The following is a 21,133-nucleotide window of genomic DNA, read 5'->3' on the forward strand; positions in this document are numbered from 1 at the left end:
AAACCTTCCAAGCCTTTATATGATCATCCAACTGCTACACAGCAAACAGCAGCATTTGAATCAGACACATGCATTTGCCAGCCCCTTTTGAGGAGCTGAGCAAGCCTTCACATCACACTTGTGTAGGAATGAAATACCATTATGCCAGTGAAAGCCTGAATCACAGAGGCAACAAATACACATCATTCTTTGAGAGAGAGTTGAAAAGAAGAGCAAACAAAAAAGGTGCAAAGAAATTTTCTGTTTATTCCATAACTGACTCTTACACAAATCCCAGTCAAAGGACAGGAATATGGCCTCCCTGACACTTAGACCCAACAGAGGAGATAGAAGGAGAGAGAATTCAGCTGGTCCTGCACTTCCTCTTCAACACTAACTGTGAGAGCAAAACAAGAGACACGTAGCAGGCCATACTAAGGATACGGCTGTACAAGCAGTCAAATCTGGGTCAACAGACATCTTCCGCCAAGAGTAGCCACAGTGCAAGCATTAATCCTCCACACAGATTAGGCCGATAACAGAAAAGTCAATAATTAATGTTCCTCCAAACTTGCTGTCTCTCAAGGTCAATACTTCTCTTGCTTCCATCAACAACAAAACTGAACAAATCCAAGTTGGGAGAAAACAGTGTACTAAATCTCTGATCATCTCATTTTCCTTTTTTGAGCTGTCTAACCTTGTCCTTTATGTTTTCCCAAAACAAGGACTGCAAATAGCTATTTTCTCCATTCTTCTATTCATTATAAATACAGAAAAGATAACCTTTCATTAGAAGAACGTAAGTTTGATTTATCAAACAGCAAATCAGGAAGCAGGAGACGTGCTGGATAAGACTGAAAGTTTGGGAATATAGGAAAAATACTGACAAGTCAATGTAGAGAAAATGAATGAGGTGAAGGGAATTGAAATAAAGTCTAACTGTTCAGAAAGTTGCCCAACTGTGAGGTTTATACAGTTGTAAAAAAAGGTTCAGTTACTGAGTCGGAAATAATATACCTAAATAGCTAAAATGTCACTAAGAACACCCCGTAGAAGGCAAGATGGACTTTATCCTCTCTGACTCTAAGCATTAACTAAACAGAAATTGATTTTGGACATGTGAATTGACAGAAAAATCTCCAATCTTCCTACCTCAGCAGTGCAATTGCTAACAATCGTTGGCTGCTAAGCCTTATATCCTCATTCCAGCAAAACACTCCACGCACTGCTCTGAAATAATGAAGCAAAGTTAAAGTTTGGTTCAATCACCTCATACTCCGTCTCTCTAGGAGCTGCCTGTAGTCAATGGTAAGACAGCCCCTGCAAAGGCAAGATTTCAGATAGACTTGCTCTGAATTGCATTCTGAAGATCTCTCTCCAGACGTGTAGCTAACCAGCAGGCTAAGCCGAACGCTGAAAGTTGGGTGCTACAAATCCTTTCCCCTCTCCTGGCAAATCTTTGTTGATTTGGCCACAGTATCATCAATTTAAGAATGCATTCATTAACACAGGAGAAAAGGGCATTTCAACAGTTGCTCACAAATGTGTCTAGACCACAATCCTGAATTGCCTAGAAAAGATCAAGATCTGATAAAACACACAGCTGAATTACCAGATGGTGGAGCTTAAACAAAATTCTACATCCGGCATTCTGAAATATTTGGATCTTGTAAAAGTACATTACTCATCTGTTATGTGTCAAGTCTTGCCTCTTCTGCTGCACATGCATTCTGATGTATCACAACTGCAGGGCTAGCTATATACACCCACAAGAGACCTTGTGTCTTCAATCTTATGTGAACTCTGCCTTTCCCAGTCTTCTGAAATGGAATGATGTGATTCTTTGCCTTTTACACATAGGCCTATACCTTACAGAAACTGTTGAGCCTTTTCTATGCAATCTTATGAGCTGAGAGAAGTTGAGGCAACAACTATATAGCTTTTAGTAAGTATGGATTAATCTTAAGAAAGCCAATTGCATTTCCGAACTGCAGGGCTCTGCATTCTACGCCAAAAAGCACGCAGAGCTAATTTTCAAAACTTTCCTCAATTAAGTGATGAGTAATCTAACAACTATTCAAATAACCACTTAGGAGTTCAAATCACAGAGATTTAGCCACTAGAATCAGGAACAAGCAAATTAAATGAGATGAATCTAAGCCCACTAATATTTCTAGATGGAAACTCCCTAACTTTAAAACTCTACCATGTGTAAATAAGTCTACTCATACAAATGTGATCCTTAAAAGCTTACTTCTTTATTCTCAAAAATCTCTAGTGCTGTTTCCACTTACTCTTCTACTTGTATGTGCCTGTATACATTGCTCTCTTCGAGTTTTCTTTCTTTTGGAGGGGAAGACATTTTTTTCCTCCCACAATATATTTTATGGCTTTATATTAAGACAGCAAATGCTTTCATGCTCATATCTTGACACAGTCACCTTCATCATCTTTGAGAAAGATGAGGTGGCAGTATAGTCAAAAGGACAAGCTTTGGTTTCAGTCTCATCTTTGCAGTCTCTCTCCCCACTCAATAGAAAAATCTGTGCTCCTTTAAAAAAAATGTACTCTGTTAAGAAGAGAGCAAGCAGTATCTATGTAGAAATGGCTCAATACATTACTAGGAACCCATCTTCTGTTTTCTCTCTCTTTAAAGAAGCCTGTTTCTGGAGGCTACAATCTTACTTGAGTGCATTCTCACATCTGGAAATAGTTCTTCCTGATACTGCTTCCAACCTCACCAGCATATACAGTGCATCATCTTCAACAGAAGCAGCAAGAAACTGAGCCCTTTGAAACAAACTAGCAGAACTAGTGAATCCAGTAAAAAGTTTCAAAAGGCCAAAGGTTCCCCACAACCTCTAGACCAGTTTCAAAATAAACTAGAATGATTAAGAGCCCTCTCTTTATCTCTGGTGTTGAAGACAACCAGAAGTTCACAAATTAGCAGAGCTAGAAAGCATACGGCACCTGAGTGCTGCATCCAAGATCTTTTTTCCCTATAAGCACCTTCCTCAAATCCTTCTGCAGAGAAGCATCCATATTATTCAATGGCAAAGGAAGAAAGCTGTAAGAGCACAAGTCTCCTTGCCCTTAAACAATCTGGAGGCCAGCCACTGTGTACACCTTATCTGCTGCCAACAAAGCAAAGGAAACCTTCTAACTGTTGTACAAGATTGCAAGAGGAGATGAGACAGCAACTCAATTCCCTATCAGCTCAAATGTTAGCTTAAGTAACAAAAATTACCAGAAAGCTTCAGACATTGCCTCTGTTTGATCATTCTGTTGTTAGAGTTCTCAGCTACATTTTCCATGATCTGCCTCATAACTTTCTATCAACATAAAGGGAAAAGTAAAAAACCCAACTCACTGAAAGCAATTCGGTCCAAATACAGTGGCAAGATTGCAAAGGTTCATCCTGTTCTCTACATGATGTTCAGCAACTTTTATCAGGAACTGGCACAGATACTTCAACAGGCAGTAATGAGCATCAGGCAGTTCTTTAAGGAGTTCTCTCAAGTTTCTTTCCTTCTGCACTTCATTTCTACCATCTAGAAGACACAAAAGGAGAAAAAAACATACACAAATATGCGTATTTGTCCTGCATATCATTAGGGAAGCAAATGATTTTCTGTATATATGTACTTGTCACTTCACACAGTTTACATTCCAGGATTTCATCTGCTATATCCTTTTCTGCAGCAGCTAAAATATTATCTCCTTCAGAGAAAGTGAATATGCATGAAGAAAAAAGCATGCAAAAATTTGTCTACTTCAGTATTTCTTTCAAAAATATTTTGAGACATACGTAAAAATTGTCATGACTTCATTACTGTGAATCAGCTGGTAACAGTAGGAAATCTGATTCATTAATTTCACTTCTTCAGCAAAATTTGAGGATGGCTCCAGAAGGCTTTACTACGTTGAATAACAATAAGGAATTTAATTGCATTTGTGTTTGCACCAATCAAAGTGAACTGGACAGTCCCTGACTTGATTACCAATTACCTCCCTTTCCATTAAGCTTAAAGAAAAACAATACACAACTAATTTTCACCTAGAACACTGAAATTCACCTTGTAACATACTTCTATTTAGGTAACAAAACAACCAGCACATAGTGTATTTTTTTTCCAGTATAAGGAATGCCAAAGCCATCACACAGAAAGAAACATATCTACCACCATCAATCTATCACCTAATTAGGTAATGCCCTTGAGAACTAATTGCCTCTCTGAACCTCACATTGGGGCTTTAGACTGACAGGTACTTTTCCATTTACTGAAGGATTTTCCATTCCTTCAAAACTGGAAAGATGCTAATAATCTCCATAGGTCTGCACTCTGACTACACAGAAAGCTGGTGGCCTCATGATATCAGTTGCATTTAGGTGGTTTGATGTCCTTGTTCATTAAACACGATATATTATGTGGTGTGGATTAACATAAGAGATGCTTATTGCTAGGCACAGCCAAACCTTTTTTCCCTGCTCATTACTGTATCTATTACTGATACTATTAATATCAGGTGCATTTTGCTTTCACTTCTGTTCTTCTAAGAACAAAGATGCACATCAGGCCATAAGATCTTCAGGAATTACCCTAATTGAATGTCACAGAACCACTGAGCAACAGGACACAGAAAACTCCATTTACGGAGCTGTGAAATTCTTTGTCTTGCTAAAAGCAGAACAAGAAAATACGGCTCTCTTAAGCTTTTTCCCCCCCAGTCTCCAGTGAAAATTGGAGGGAACAAAGTCAAATCTTCCCCCTAATACAATTCAAAAATAAAAAATAATTTGTTAACTGTCCTGTTGCTGAGACTTATTTCACAGAGTTCAGCTCTATTTCAGAAAGTTATTAATTAAGCTGATGATTGTGATGAATTCAAAAAGCAACGTGCACATATAATATTCCATGCACTTTGTTCATTTTTTCGGGGACAAAGGCATCTAAGCTGTCCATAACCACAATACTTCAAATAAAACAGATTTTCAACTTATTAGAGAACAAGAATTTTCGTGAGTCATGGCAGTCAATTGCCTGGAGCTCTCTTTCTTCTTGTGTCCACCTGCTAGACAATTTTTCAGCTTCAAAATTAATCACTAGGGTTTACTCAGCTGGTACTGACCATCAAAGTAACAGAGCACCAGAGCTGTTTATACTATTATCCAGACAAGCATCAAGTGTGCCAAAGCCCTGAGCTTATGTACTTGCCTAATTTTGTGAGGTACAAGATGTCCTGAGGAAGTCAAGACTGTATCAAGAGCTGTCTTACTCATTAAGTAAGATGACAGAGGGTGGCACGAAGCTGAGTATGTACTTTGGTCGCTGCAGCATCCTGAGATGAGACCAATGTGTTTGTCAGTAATCAAAACTGCAGAGTGCCAGACTTTCAAGGGCAATTCAAGAACCTGTATTTAAATAATATTTCGCATTAAATCATAGATATATAATTAAATAATATAAAATACCCTCAGCTATCAACACACTTGTTATTGTCAAGCACAGAACTTTGCCTGGTATGTGAATCTTTCGCTGGGGACTCACTACTGTGGGACAGCAGTCCAAGAGGCAACTGAAAACAAAATGCAATCTCTTAAAAATGTTAATTAACTGGAAACAGGAGCCTCAACAGTGTAGGAGGCAAAGATAAATTTGCAGGGGTGTTTTCAGTCTCATTTAATTTCATCATACACCCACAGATCACAAGAAGAGGGACATATTTTCCAGTGGTCCATCCTATTTCTGTACATATTGAGTTTCTTTGACACACTATAGACACCATCCAGTTCCTCAATCAATCCATCTGCATGATGCTCCTTCACCCTACAGAGCACAATGTCTGAACATCTTGTAAAAGTACAGATGTCAGCAGACAGGTGTGTGTAATTGCTCTGTGCATGACTCAGATGGTCTGACCCCAAAAAACTCCAGCCTAGCACTGACACTGTATCAGCACGGTGCCACGCTGCAGCTAATTACCTCTGTTGTGATGCAAGGAAGAGAGTCTGGAGCTTGGTGTCATGCTACCACGTCTGCATAGCTTTCAGCTGCCTTACATATTACCACCCAGGAGGGCAGACAGAAAAGCTTGCATCTGTCTCTAGCTATCAACATTCCCCTGGAAGTCAATCTTGGGCACGCAGGCAGCATGCTGGCAAAGCACGCTGCTAGCTAGGCCAGGTTGTTGGAGGAATCAAAGCCTTTATTTTCTTCCTCCACAGTCTATAGAAAGGAAGACCGAAGCCTCTGACAGAGCCTCAGGCAAGTCTCTGCAAACGAGGAAAAAATATCACACTTGTTGTCATTAGTAGAACTGCATAAAGTTCTCATCATAAAAATGTTCTCATCACAATCCAACCTGAGACCACTTGCTCACAGTCGCTAACGCGCTTCACGGAGCTGCATTTATCCTCCATCACTACACATCAGTTGCAGGGAACAGCTGCCCTGCAACTTCTTCTGCAGCTCTGCTGAGCACTGCCATTGCATGAGAAAGCTGGTTCTAAGACATTTCACTGCACAACAAGCATCTTCTGCATGTAGAGAACACAAGATATCACTAGCACTTCCAAACTTGAAAAACAGTGCCAAAATAACAATAAAAGCCAAAGGAAAAGGTTAAGAATATGCTGTTACAGCCTGGAGAACCACAGACAACCAGGGAATCTGATTTGCTGATCAAAGGGCCAGCTCACATTTATTCATTTTTATACCCACTGCTCAGGTTCAAGCTTGACCTCTAAAATCCCCTAACACAGCCTTATTTTGGGTTCTGCCTGCTCACGTGGCTCCAGTAGCTCCTGGCTACCAAGCATTTCAGAAACCAACCTATTGATTCAGGAAAGAGCTCCTCCTTCCCTCCCACCCCTCTCCTTGAAACCTGCAGAGCACTGGCACTACAGAGACTCACCAGCCATAGCAAGCTGTGAGGGGAGGGGTATGTGAGACAGAACTCACATCGAGCTGCTGCACACTGTAAAATACAAGCTATCTCAAATGGAGCAACACTGAGAGCCCAGAGTAATGAAACAGCATCCAAATTAATTAGACTGAGTGCCAAGGGTAGCTACAAGCCTCCATTTTGCTTCTTGCTAGAGAAAGGAATGCACCAAAAAACAAACCAACAAAAATCACATAAGGGAAAAGCTTTCTGCATGCCAAAAAGGAAAAGTACAACAGCAACCTGTCTCGCTAAAAGCAAGTGACCTGTGAAAGAGGATAAGAACTGAGCATACAGAGCTGGTTCTGGTATGTACAAATGTCTGAAGAGTCAGTGACTGTGTTGTAAAAGATAAGGAATGAAAAGTCATAAGGAATAAACAAGCTCAAATAGGGATTGCTGTGTGGGAGCCACTCATTACTTCCAATGGAGATGCATCAAAGAAATACCTTTCAGTCACCCAGGGCTCTCACAGGCTTGCAAGCACAGCCCATTTTGCTTGGGCAAGCATGGCCCTGCTCCCTAGCAAAGTTGCAGCCTCTTTGTGATAGATGTTTTTTACTCCAGGACTCCCTGCAAGGAGCAGCATTCACATTTGTCAGGCATGCTGGGGGGGCACTCAATATAGAGATGACTATCAGCAAGTCCCTGGCTCGTTCTACGCACGTCTCTCATTAACACCATTTGTAGATAGAAGCCCCATCTCAACACTCCATCGCTGCCCTTCTCCAGACAGAAAGAGAACATGAGGACACGCCATACTGCCTTTAAGATACACTACGTGATGGCTTCTGGAACTGCATAGTCTTGGAGTTACTCTGAATATTTATATAGACAGCAATGTGTCAGATCTGTGGGCAGCATGTGAGGCTCATTTCATGCTGTGTTGCACAGGCTTCTGCTAGCATGCCAAATCAGCTGTGTGGACTTCCCAAACGACCCATGGATCAGGTTTCTGCTTTTTGATACAGTGCAGATCATTTATTCCCTGGCTTGGTAATAAGGACAATACACTCTGCATTAAAAAGATCACAGCTTCAGGTAAGATTTGTAATTTTCACTTCAGCTATTTTTAACTGGAGGAAACACTCTGTAACAATTTTTATAGGAAAAAAAGTAATTGCGTATTATTCTCAGGCCAAGCTTTTAGCTGGCTTTGAAGACGCTGATATCAATCCCTGAAAATATTCCAAAGTAATTCTAACATAATTACAAAAATATAAACGTCAACATGAGGGAGAACAGAGGTTGCAAGAGAGCTTGTAACTGCTTTCATTGTCACCATACATTTAAGTGGCTCCAGATTCGAAGCTATTTTTTAATAACCTGTGGGCTCAGAAACAACTTGACCCACTTGATACATAGTTCAGAAAAACAACACTAAGGCAGGCTCGCTACTGGTACCATTTTGCAACAAATACCTTTGCACATATTTTGATAAGCGAATAGATAATTCTTCCAATCCTGCATAGCTGGTTGATCATTTAATGGTAAACACAGGTTCACCTCCCACTGAAGCTAATCTGAACCCCACCGAAGTCATCAGTACCTTTCAGAGCAACTCAATTTAAGCTGTATTTTCTAGGGCATGAAAACAAAACGAAACAAAACCCAACAACTCATTTTTCCTCAGACTTTACCAAAGCCTTCCCCCTTGCCATAACAGCTCTTTTTTTTTTTTTTTTTTTTTCTTTAATAAAGCTTCTGTTTCCTAATCAAAATTATAGTGGGACTATAACCAGAAACTGCTGTGCAATACATGCCAACTTAACCGTGAAGATGCATTACGGCTGGATGACTTCGAGAGAGCTGGGCTTGTGATTTACACCAGTAACTTCTATTTTAAACCACAAATCTTGGTCTGCTATGCAAGGATAGCATATCTCATTTCCACAGAAAGCACTGGGGAGATTTTGCATTTCCTGTGGGAAACAAGAATGGATGAAACTTTCCACTATCAGCTCAGTTCACAGAGTTCATTGATAGTTTCTGGCGCAATACAGCAACACGACCACTGTGAGGGACAGGGAAGTAGAAGCAGGAACACACAATTTAAACAAAATTTCCACTCGGACTGATTTAAGAGAAAGAACATAATTAAATGACTCAATATGGTTAAATCTAAAAGACACTGCTATGCCAAAAAAAAAAAAACGAAACAAAACCAACAAGGGACTTTCTTAAGCAACAGCACTTTCCTATCCAATACTTCCTGAACACTCTCCTTGGGTCCCAGACAACTTTACTAAATGTTATTTTACAGAGAAAGTTCCACCCCCCCACAGACTACATATGACCTGATTATAGCTTTGATGACTACACTCAGTAAAGTCAGAGAGTTCTTCAGTGCACCCCCAATAATCTGTACAGTCCCCAACAATAAAGGAAGAAAAGACATGGTTGTGTCCTCCCTGCTCCAGGCAACAGCTAAGCTTCATTTCTACTGCAGGCAAGAAAAATGGGGGAGAGACCCAAGGACAACAGTGTGAAATCTTTGTGCTGTCTTCCACCGAAGACGTTTGTCAGCACATTCCTCCTCCACACACATCACATCGGTCTGCTTTACATTAAAGAGCATTTCTCCAGCAATACGTACCCACGCACTTTGCAGCTTCTCAGGAAGAGAGCGAGAGGCATCAACTGCCTGCAGCAAAAGAACTTCCACTGACCCAGATGGGCCAGGAACAGACTGCCTAGTCTGCATAACAGCAGTCTGGACAGCCCAATGCAGATAGATTAGTTCAACAAATCATCAGACAGACAGTTGTGCAAGTTACAACTTTCTAAAGCAGTTTATCCTCTTGAAGGGAAAAAATCAAAATAACAAAAATCTTCCAGGTTGTATGCCATGAGCGGGATTAAAGGGTAAAGTCCGTTCTAATTGCAAACTGGCTTGTGCTTGATGGGCAATTACATCACTTAGTGAGAAGTGGAAATTTAGACAGCATATGCTTTGGGACTCGATGGTTATTAAGTATGATTAGCAGATGAAGTTGTTAGAACTTTTCAGAGCCCATTAGAAAGAATGAAATTGCCAATAATCTCTCTAGCTGAACAGATGCAAATCCGTGTCCTAGAGAGACTACTGCAGTTATTGTCTCCAAGCTTCTTCCAACCAACCAACTAACCATTTCAACTCCTATTTAGCAGATAGAACCAGCTTAGAAAATAATAAATAGTTCAGATTTCACCAAACGGAAGATGACAAGATTCAGAATTTCTATCAGAATGCACTCTGTGAGCAGGTGAGATCTGAAGTCAAAGGAACAGTGGAACAAATTATGTAAGTTAAGAAAGAGAGTACTCCTTATGTTGCCTGTATAAAATCCTCCTGAAGGAAAGCACACAGGATGGAGACTTTTACCTCTCACTTACCTTGATAAAGCTGAATGAGCTTGGATTGTAAGGCAGAGGTGATAATCCCATCTGGCAGCTCTCTCAGAAACAGTTTCAAAAGACTGGCTGCTGAGTACACATCGCCATCCTTAACTAGTTCCACCTCTTCTCCACGTTCATATTGCAGACGCAGCTGTTCCACCATTTTCATGCTTCCATTTACCCTGAAAAGGCCTTCCTGGGTCATACCTGTAATTATATGTTACACATGAGGTTGATCTGAACCACGACTCCCCAGTGATATGATGAAACAGACATTCAAGTGTGAATAATACAATAACATTAATACAAAGGACAATCAATACAATGAGGATTGAAAAGATACTACTTTCCCCTAGAAACCCTGCTAGACAAGTAATTGGGTTCAGATAATTAACAAATACCAACGACCAGATCTTGAGACTTGGGATACTCTACAAAAATCCACAGAACCCAGTGGCATCGCTGTAACCTATAAGATATGAAGGCTGTTCCATCAGTAATGCAGTATTTTACTCTGTTGGCCCACAATGCCAAGAGGCAGACGTTGGTGAAAGAGGCAGCAGAGGCTGAACCTTCCCACCAATACCCCCATTATATTTTGTTGCTGTGTGACAGCTGGCAGCAGGGGGGGCAGTCTGACAGAATGGTGCCTGACATGGAAATGCATATAAAGCATGAAGTGCATAACTGAATTCCTCCATGAAGAAAAAATGGCACTCAATGACAGTCATTAATGCTTTCTGAACATTTATGGAGCCCAAACAGAGGATGTGAGCACAGTGAGGCAGTGGGTGGTGTGCTTCCGTAGTGGCCACAGTGACAGTGGGTCAGCTCTGCTGGTGCAGACCTTTACTTATGTAGCAAGCAGGCTCTTGTTCATTGCTGGTGAAAATGCATAGCTATTGGTGGTGACTCTGTTGAGAAATGGCGTTTCATGGTTGAGAATTTGCTCTATCAAACAGTATTATTGTGCTCTTTGCATCTTTGCAGTTTCCAAGGAAATATACAGGAGGCATTACGTTCAGAGTGACTTATGTACTTCATACCAAGCAGAAACCAATTGAGATGGCTGAATTTTGCATCAGTGCACTTGTGCTGAAAAGCAACCAGACTTGACCAAACAGCTGTGTTACTTCAACTTTGCAAATAGCCCATTAGCTTTAATGACTTTGCCGAGGTGTGACACTACTCACACAAGTATTTCCAGCTTTGATCTGTAGGGTAGCCTTACCTGTGACCATAGGGAAGCAAAAACAGCTGAATACATGCTGCTTGCAGCAGTAACTCTATAATAATCACTGCAAATTCATTTTAGAAGAAAATCTCTGAGAGCAACTGTGCATTTTTAATTGCATGAAGCCTGAAGATTTCACAATGAAAAATAAAAGTATCCATCACTTCAGGCCAGACAACCCACACCCAGTGAAGGTTTCCACAGAGGAAGCCAGATGAATCATACTGTATCACTTTCTAGGCAGATGCTGAGATTCAAACAAGGAAAACAAGTGCCTAAAGCTGAACTGAGGGAAAATTCATTTTTCGCTTTCATCATAAAACAGAAAGTATTTTCTGCTTTTTTTCTGATCCTGTGTGCATAGGCCTGCTTATTCTTCTTTAGAAGCAGAACACTAAGAGGATCAAAATATATGATGTACGGTTTTCGTTAGTTCAGAAGTGGTCATTACTAAGCAGAAGACTGACAGAACATTTCCAGTCCAAAAAGTCAACATTGATGCAGCAGAGTTTGTAGAAAGAAGTCATCTCTTTAATCGGACCAAGAAACAAATGATCTAGTAAGAAAAACATGGAAACACTTAAATACTGAAGCATTTTACTCAACTAGTGTAAGACACTGCTTGCAGACCCTGTATTCCTGCAGCTACAAGAAAACACATATAAAATGCTATACTGCCATCTGGGGGGCGACAGAAAGCACCACATCTCAGTCACTCATTCCTGTAGCACAAACCGAACAGAGCAGAGCGGCCATGCTCTGCTCTGATAAAATAGGATAAAATAAGATAAAACTTCCTATGGAAATAAAGAGAGGCTAGAACCTACTGGAAACAGTAATCAGATATTTCCAAATTCAGCATAGGAAAACTTGGCTTCACCTACAAATTTGAAAATTAGTAGCTTAACACAAACTTAGTCGAAGGATGCAGCTACCCAAAAGTTGGCTCAGTTTTTTCAAATGGGTAAAATCAGTCACCCATGAACAAGGAGACTCTCAAATGGCCTGACTATTAAAAGCCCTACAATGTCTCTTACTGCATCTGTACAGAATAGGAGACAACGCTGAACAAACAGCACAAACATGGATCACAGAACACTGTGCCTCCAAATAGTTTGAGTTCAAATGTAAGGCTCTGTTAAAAACATTATCATGGTTAACTTCCCTGTTAATTCACAAAACAAACTGTAGGCAAGCACAGAACACTCCTTTCAGAATATTCCCAAGAGGGCATCTCTGACATCTTTCTCAAGAAAGAGAGTGGGTCGTATGTTTACCAAGGCTGGATAATCACCTTGGCATTTAGAAGCCCACTTAATTTTGCTGCAGATAGAAAATCTGGCTTTTTTTGTTCATATTTGGAAAATGCTTGAGTGGGATGCAGTCTATTTATGGAACACAGAATACAGCCCACAGCTTGCAAACAAGAGGGTTTGTCAACTTCTGGTTTTGATTAAAGCTAAGTGATTTGAAGGTATTTTCCCCTCCTTGCTCTTTCACTGTTCTGGCAGATCTCTTTAAAGCAAGTTGAAGTACATCAAGCAAGGTACTGCTACGGAATAAAGGTACGATTATGTTTCAAATTTTCATTTAATCTAAGCTAATTTTCAAGCTGTGTTTGCATCTAACAGCTTCTATGAGTCCATCAAGATAAAAACACAGCATCTTAAGACGCTGTAATGGGATTATCATTACTGAGCAGCTAAAACAAAGAACTGATGGTAAAAACTGATGTAGCTTCTTACAAGATTAAGTTACCTCCACAAAATCTTTTCCAATGCTGAATACCTGCACAAGATACATCTGTGCACCAATGCTATTCTAGTTTTCTGCAAAGAGATAAATTTCCTTAATGGAGACTAAAATTTCATTAAATGAATGCAAAGAAAAGCTGAGAATTAGATACCTAACTCCCTGGGGAGATAAATAATAAGTGAAATCTAACTGAAAATCTGTGAGAACATGTATTCAACCATGTATTCTCATGGGTGTGTACATGCACATGAATATAACTATAGATAGGGACGTCTTCTCACTACCACAAGTGAGAGAAGTCACCTGTTTTTCAACTAGAAAATTACACAAAGCTTCAAAATGAAACATATTCCATTGATAAAACTCAACAGCTTATCCATGAGCATGTGCTGCTCCATAATGCCGTAGTTTATAAACCTCCTATTAAATAGCATACTGAGCAGAAGGAAAAAAAGAAGCAACAGTAATGTTCTCTGCATGTGGTTAGCACCAACACCTTATTCATCCTCTGTATCATCAAAAAGCTTCTCCTTTTGGAGGTCTTCACAGTAAAACATGTTACTATGCAAAAGTGATTTCCTTCAGCTTACCATGCTGGGTCAGGTACTCAACTATATTCCACACAACTATTGGAATGCCATTCTTGCTCAGTCCCTGCTGCTGGAGCTCCAGAAGACTCACACCAAATACCTTTGGACGGGTTGCATCCTTCTGCTTATTCAGTGGAAGTGAGGCTATCTTTTTCACGTCCTCCTTCAATCTCACAGCTGACTTGCTTTGCTTTAAGAGGCATAGGAAAAAGAAGCATTAATCACATTTGCTACAAAATGTTGCACAGTTGCAACATGACAGTATCCATCAAAACTGGCTTTTATGCTTCAGAGTAAGTTTTTGGTCTTACTTCCTTTTAACTGACAGGAAAATCCCTGTAAAGTGAGAAACAACAACAACAACAAAACTATTAAAGAAAAAACAAGAGTAACTAATAGGAAGAGCAGTAGTAGTCTGTAGTTAGGATAAGGGAGAAAGACACACTAACATGGAAGTATGTTACTAGAATAACAAGGAACTGGGACTCACAAGAGACTGCTTTTGTAACTCACACAGTTCATGTAGGTTACAAAAGCAATAGGACAAACACACACATAAAAAAAAACCCAATATACTACAATCAGTTTGGGATGTCTCCGGGACACCTGTCAGTCTCTGAGCATATTCAGGTTCACTGTATCTTTCTTCCAAATGGCATTTCCTAAAGATTCATTTTGGCCACTGTCAGGTGAGATGAACCCTTATGGAAGATTTTATGACATATTTAGTATCTGATAAGTCTGAAATCTAATTACAGAGATTTCAAGGTTAAAAACAACTAGGTAATCCAATCACACGTAATATTAGGGGAAAATGTCAGATCATAATAAAACCTTAACTTCATACATCCCACAGTTTATTCTGAAGGCATGACATACATCTAGAAGACATTCTCACAAGTTTTGAGTTGCAGTGGCAGAGAGAACATGAGAACACATCCAGTAACTCCCGAGGGAATAACATAATTCAGGATTACTTTCGCAACACAGAAATCTAAATATGCATACAGTGCTATGGTTAGGAAAGACCACCCAAGAGCAGCAGCATAGCCCACCACATTCATGACCTCTGTATATATCCAAGCACCATTTTGCTAATGCAGGCAAGCAGAAATCCTCATGTTTATGGCATCACACTGCTGGAACTGTAGGTCACCGATACCATAGAGTTCAGTCTATTTGTTTAGGAAGGCCACCACGAGCCTGACACTTAAAATCAATTTATTCCTACTGTGTTTTACTAATGAACAGGTAGTAGAAGCCTTACTGAAATTTACAGCATTCTCTTTACGTATCGCAAAGAACTGCTTGGACTCTGGTTGTGGCACTTGACCACATAAAGGCACGCTGCTTCTTTGAAAAACAAGTGCTTGAAAGCTCTGAATTCGTGGAGCTGCACGCTTACTGTAATGAAACCCAACGTCTGCACCAGGGCTGCCTTTGAGCCCGCCTGTCCTACAGCTCTAACACAAACGGGCAGCTCACTGCCTTCTGTCTGCTATGCCTTTCTCACTGAACACGGTCACTTGGAGCAGAAGTGTGTTGTAAGGCCCCAGGCACCTATCTGATCTTTGTGAAACGTGTTACTAGCATAAATGTCATGAATATGTGTCATTATTTGCCAAATAGCAACGCAATAAATAAACAAAGCCAGCATTCCTCTGAGCGCCTCGTTAATCCTCACAGCAAGTAGCACGTGCACGATTGAACTGAAGGCTGAACGACTTGTTAGAACATCGCTTTTCACCGATCTCTTTATAAAATAGATGCTTCCACGGAAGATTAAAAATGCACGATTTTCACTTCCAAAGTTTAAGTGCACGACACAGCGGCGAGAGGGCTGCCCTGCATGGCAGGAACGCGCACACAGGCCTCGAGTATGGGCTATACAAATGCAAAAATAAAAAAGGAAAAGCCCGGAGCGGCCTTTATCCATCTTTGCTTTTCCTAAACACCGCCTCGGAGAGACGCGGGAGCCGAGCGCTGGGGACGAGGCGCTGCAGGCAGGGCCCAGCCCGCCATCTCCCTTCCCCTCCCCACACGGACCCGCCGCCGCTTCCCCTCCTCCCCGGCCCGGCCGCTCCCCGCCCTACTCACGCGGATGGCCAGCGCCCCGGCCCCCATGCTGGCCGCCAGCCGGGCCGGCTCCCACCGCCCTGCCCTGCCCAGCCCAGCCCTCCGCGCCCGCCTCCTCTGCGCCGCACCCCCGCAAAAAGGGGTGGAAAAACCCCACGGTGCCTGAGCCTGCCGGCAGTCACGTCACACACTTGTGCGGAGCCCGCATGCCAGCAGCAGAAAGAACTCATTCCCCTAGCGTCCCGCTGCCTCCCACCTCAGCTGGAAGCGTGGTTGGGGCCAGAAATTTAAAGTATGCTTCAAAATAGCGCTGTGGAGTTGTGGTATTTTCAGTGTTTGACCTTTATTGTCAAAGAAAAGCACATAAGTGCGTGCTTACTTCTGTCTCCTTTCAGATGCAAACGTTACCATCTGAGGAGGAAGCCTGCCTGTCAGAAATACTTTATCTGTGCAGGACAAAAGAACATCTGTCCAGCTAGAGAAAAGGGCAGACGAACATTTTCCTGGAGGAAAGATGGGAAGAGACTGAGCCGTGCATCAGATGGAAAATGTTACCTGCAGATCTGAATTTTCATTTATAATCCATTTCTACTAGGTATTGTGATGAGAATTTCCTTCATAATCGGTTATTCTTTTCCCGTCTAAGCATACCTAGACAAGTCTAACCCAAAATGATTACTTTCCAACTTTGTACAGTTAGACTTTGTCCTCAGCGTTTTCTTAGTTTCCTTTTAAGTACACTGTGGGACTCAGAGTTGATGTAACATCCTCCTCTATCCCCCTCCGTATTGTAAGCCACTATCATGCTTTTCACATAAATCACACAGAGCTGTCTTCTTAGTCCTAATCACAGCTCCACAGTAAAACCCAATTATATGCTTCAAACTGTAATCTGGACGGTGAATGATGAGAAACTGATAATCTCTGGAGACTTTTGGGGTGAAGAGTTCAGATGTGAATCCATATTGAATAGCATTAAGGCTTTTATAAATGCATTTTCAGAAACAGCATGTAGATTCTTATCCTTTGTAACAGAAAACCAGAAAACAAGCAGCAGCAGCAGAGCTGCTGCTTTTTTTTCCAACACAGCTGAAGCAAGCTGTTTACTGAAGTTGGGAAATTCACCCTTCTGTTCAGTCACTTGGAATGCCCGGGGATGTACGTATTTTCTCTAAGTTAATAAAAAGAACCTCTGAATAAAGAAACATCTTAAGGGTGCTGAAGTGCTTCTTCCTACAAAAGAATGGAAAATAGCGAAACTTCCTCACTGCCTTTATCTCATCCTAATTTTTCCTAATCAGCACCACATAAGGCCAGTTTTCCCCCCGTGGAGGGCAGACTTAGATTGAGCTCAGCTTTTCCTCATCCCCAGCCTAGAAGTGAGTGGATTTCCTTCTGCACCTTTCTCCCTTCTCCCCAGAGACATGCTTCAGTGCATTTTGATCTTTCCCCTCTCCCTTTGGTGAACCACTGCACTTCAGAATGACAGAGTTTGAATGATGTTAGAATGCAGAATATATTTGTCTTTCTGGCACCACAGAAAGCAGCTAAGATGTACTGTGGTGGCTGACTGTAGGTTGCACCCTACCTAGGGAAGCCATCACCAAAAACCCTTAGAAAACAAAACAAAATGAAAAGAATCAGAAGCAGTCTTGCCTATGACAGGGAAAACAACAGCAACAACAAAAACCCAATCCAAAATCCAACAACAGAAAGTCCTTCTGTATATAAACCTCGCTATGCTGTTTTGTGTTCCCTGGAAAAGATGTTACACAAAATCACCACATCAGTCACACACGTAAGCAGAAACAAGAAGTTCCAAATGATAATTTTGTGTTTTTGCTGTTAGAGAAAACACTGCTTTTTGCTTCGGTGTCTCTTTTGTAGCTCTGGAGAATTCTGTGCTGCATGGACAAATATTTATGAAACTTGTCATAAATACATCAGTTCAGAACAAATACCTTGTGAAAGACAGATGAAAAGCCTATGAGATCCGTAAGTTGAGACTCACTAGCTTTTATGACATGCCATGCCTACCCACCTTTAGTCACACAGTTGTTTCCTATAGTTGGCCTTTTAAAGTACCTATATTTTAAGTGGGCCAGCAGAATGTGAGTGTATATCTCATCTAGCTGAGATATACACTCACATTATATATTCTAATTCCACATAATAGCTAAAAGCTAATGTTAAGACAAGGATGGACTAATAAAATCAAGCAGCGAGTCAAGCAAAGAAAAAAGGTTTTTTTTTTTTCTTTTTCTCTTACATTTGTTTACAAGTAAGACATTTGACCTCATCTGTTGAAACAGCATTCCTAGATGGAAAGAACTTCTGTTAGAAGTTCTAAGGAACTTCACACCGCTTCTGTGAATAATCTCATTATCTCTGCGATGCAATATGTTTCTTTAACTGTTACTCATCATTTCCACTGTGACATCAGAATTCAGCACTTATTTCACAACAGCTCACAAAACAAGCAGGCTGCTGTGAAATAGATGTCTGCTGCCATCTCTGAAATCCTTGAGCATAACTCTGTTCTCTCCCAAGTAGCTGGACCAAGTAGCCTGCTGTGAGATACTTGCTGTGACCTTCCTGGCCACATACGAGAAGACCAATCCAACTAAAAGTGCTCCGGACTTCAGCAGGTGGTCTGAGATCTGCCCCTTCCGATCCAGTTCATGCAAAACTCCTTTTCAGATACTCAAAGGTGATAGAGGCGTATCTGTGATGGTCTAGCCAAGGCTGTGTGTAGAGGTGTAGTAGTGCATAATGGGGGCACACCATTCAATTCAGTTGAGATACCTCTTCAAATTACTAAAGCATTACTGAAATGGTCTGCCTCAATAAACTTCTAAGCATAACTAAGCGAAGACAAATAGCTATCACATAGCTGAGTACAAAATTAATGCATACTTAAGAAGCAGGCTTACAAGCCTACTTAGTCAATGAGATGGAGACAGTCATACTAATTATAAAATTATTAAAAATATTATGAGGCTTCTTCGGGCTTACCTAATTACAAAATTAAGCACGGTAGTGCAAAACCGCTCGGCATCTAAGGATTTGGTCATCTAAGTAGTTTTGCTGCACAAAGAAACAGGATCACTGCAGAACAGTGTCATAAATGAGGCTACTTCCCAGGGAAAGGTGGAGTTGGAGAACAGCAGCAGTTCTGCTGCTGCTACCATACTCACCCTGTGCTTGTAAGGCATTAATGACCTAACAGCGTCATGCCCCTCCCCAAACCGAAACTGTATCACAACAACTCACTTTTGCCCAGGCAAATCACTAGGCCTCTTTGAAGTCGTACTAAAATCAAAGTGGTTGCTAAATGTCTGTGGGAGACAAAAAGCATGAAGCGTATTACACAATTCCTGTCCAAATGCAGCGCTGCCCAGCAGCCTAACTGCTCCTCAGCATTTTACTCTTAAGCAATAGCCACGAGGGAAAAAAAACAAAATCACTCAGGCAGGACCCCAAGCTAAAACCTGCCAGAGCACATGCGGGCAGCCTATCGTAGAATCATAGAATGGTTTAATTGGAAGAGACCTTAAAGATAATCTAGTTCCAGCCCCCCTGCTATAGGCAGGGACACCAACCTCCCACTAGATCAGATTCCTTAAAGTCCCAGGCTTTGATTGCCTCCAAGGAGGGGGCATCCACAACCTTGCTGGGCAACCAGTGTCTCACCATCCTCACAGTAAAGAATTTCTTCTTTAAAGGAACATCTAGTAAAGAATTTCTTTAAAGAACATCTAGTCTGATTCTACTGTCTTTCAATCTGAAACCATTTCCCCTTGCTCTGTTACTATGTGCCCTTATAAAAAGTCCCTCCCCAGCTTTTCTGTGACTGCCCTGAGGTCCATGCTAGGTTCACTTGCCATCCTGAGGGCTAGCAGAAGGTCAGATGCTGAACTGACCCATGATTCTGCCCATTGCCCCCTTCCTCCTGCAGCTACTCATTTCATGGCAATGTATTGCATAGGCCTGTGTTAAAAACAAACACCCACAGGGGCTGATGATGCTGCCATTGCTTGGGCAGGGCTTGTGGGCCATCAGGGCCCTGCGGTCTGTTTGCCCACGTGCTGTCTGGGCTGCCAGTGCTGTGGTACAGAAGAAAAAAAATCTACAAGCAGCCAAGGAAAATGTGTTTTCCTCCCAGTTTGATCAGCATTCTGTCTGTCTTTGCTGGTTTAACAATAGCAACTGCTCTTTAGTGACAGTAGGGAAAAATACATACACTGGAATTGGGAATTGAAAGAAGGATTTCCCTTGGGTGTTGCTCTTGTGAATAAATTAAATATCTTAATTATCTAAAACTAATTTTTTGTTGTTTGTTTCTTGCTTTTGTAAATGTATTTCTACCTTGTGCTTTTGTATGAAAGTCTGAAATTTGCTGGCTTTCTCTTCATAGTAAATTACCAAATAAATTCAAATACCATTACTTCTGTGTATAGAGAGGTTTCTTTCCCTACAAGAATGAGTATCCATGGTTCTTGCCTTGTCGGGGACCACATATTATTGCTGTTATTTGGACTGTGCATATTGCCAAGATATATTAATTCATAAGTAATAACTGGTAGTCTTCTCTTCACTATAACTCCATTATGTTGTCTAAATTGGGAAACACAAAAATCCACTGGGTAGCACTTAGTGAGCAGAAAATGAAAAATGGGATATTTGAGAGCTCTTTCTCTGAAAGAAAGGGCAGGGCTCTGTTTTGTGTCTCTTTTCCAACATAAATCCCATTAAAATGTCAGGATTAATTTTGTATGTCTTCACAAGACCTTGCCCATTTGAGGCAGGGGAGGATGTATGGAAAGAAGAAATCCAATATTAAAGTTATAATTGTAAAGCAGAAAAACCTGGAAGCCTTCACCTTCAAGCATGATTTAAAGCTTAGTCAAGCCTGAATAATGTTGTTCTGCAGGTCAACAGTTTCTTGTTATCTGTTATTCCACTTTATTTGTACGAAATTTCCTTTAAGGTTAATATTTGTTGGAGGCAGACATTACTACATGTGACTTATCTGAATGCAAAATACACTGAATAATGGATAACTCATCAGGTAAATGGTTCTATAAAAGAAAACACAGATCCGGTCATTAGTGAAAAATATAAATGAGATTTGTAAATATTTTTTCTTGACTTTAGGTAAACTATGAAGAATGCT

At 41.0% G+C, this 21,133-nt stretch overlaps 1 protein-coding gene across 10 annotated transcripts in view; it reads right to left on the bottom strand.

The window, feature by feature from the left end:
- FAM13A (family with sequence similarity 13 member A) overlaps positions 1-16,202 on the bottom strand; it is a 115,253-nt gene extending 99,051 nt beyond the window's left edge. For 7 of the 10 annotated variants that reach the window (XM_085222258.1, XM_085222251.1, XM_085222257.1 and 4 more), the window contains exons 1-4: positions 16,086-16,202; positions 13,882-14,071; positions 10,300-10,509; positions 3,350-3,530 (exon numbers count right to left, since the gene is read on the bottom strand). In XM_085222258.1, the coding sequence (XP_085078384.1) occupies positions 3,350-3,530; positions 10,300-10,509; positions 13,882-14,071; positions 16,086-16,187 (683 nt within the window). In that variant the 5' untranslated portion in view covers positions 16,188-16,202. The other 3 variants (XM_085222255.1, XM_085222253.1, XM_085222252.1) reach the window with 2 other exon arrangements.
- Between the last annotated feature and the right edge of the window lie 4,931 nt (positions 16,203-21,133).

Source organism: Meleagris gallopavo, chromosome 4 (assembly GCF_905368555.1).
Source record: "Meleagris gallopavo chromosome 4, MGAL_WU_HG_1.1, whole genome shotgun sequence".
Taxonomy (NCBI): domain Eukaryota; kingdom Metazoa; phylum Chordata; class Aves; order Galliformes; family Phasianidae; genus Meleagris; species Meleagris gallopavo.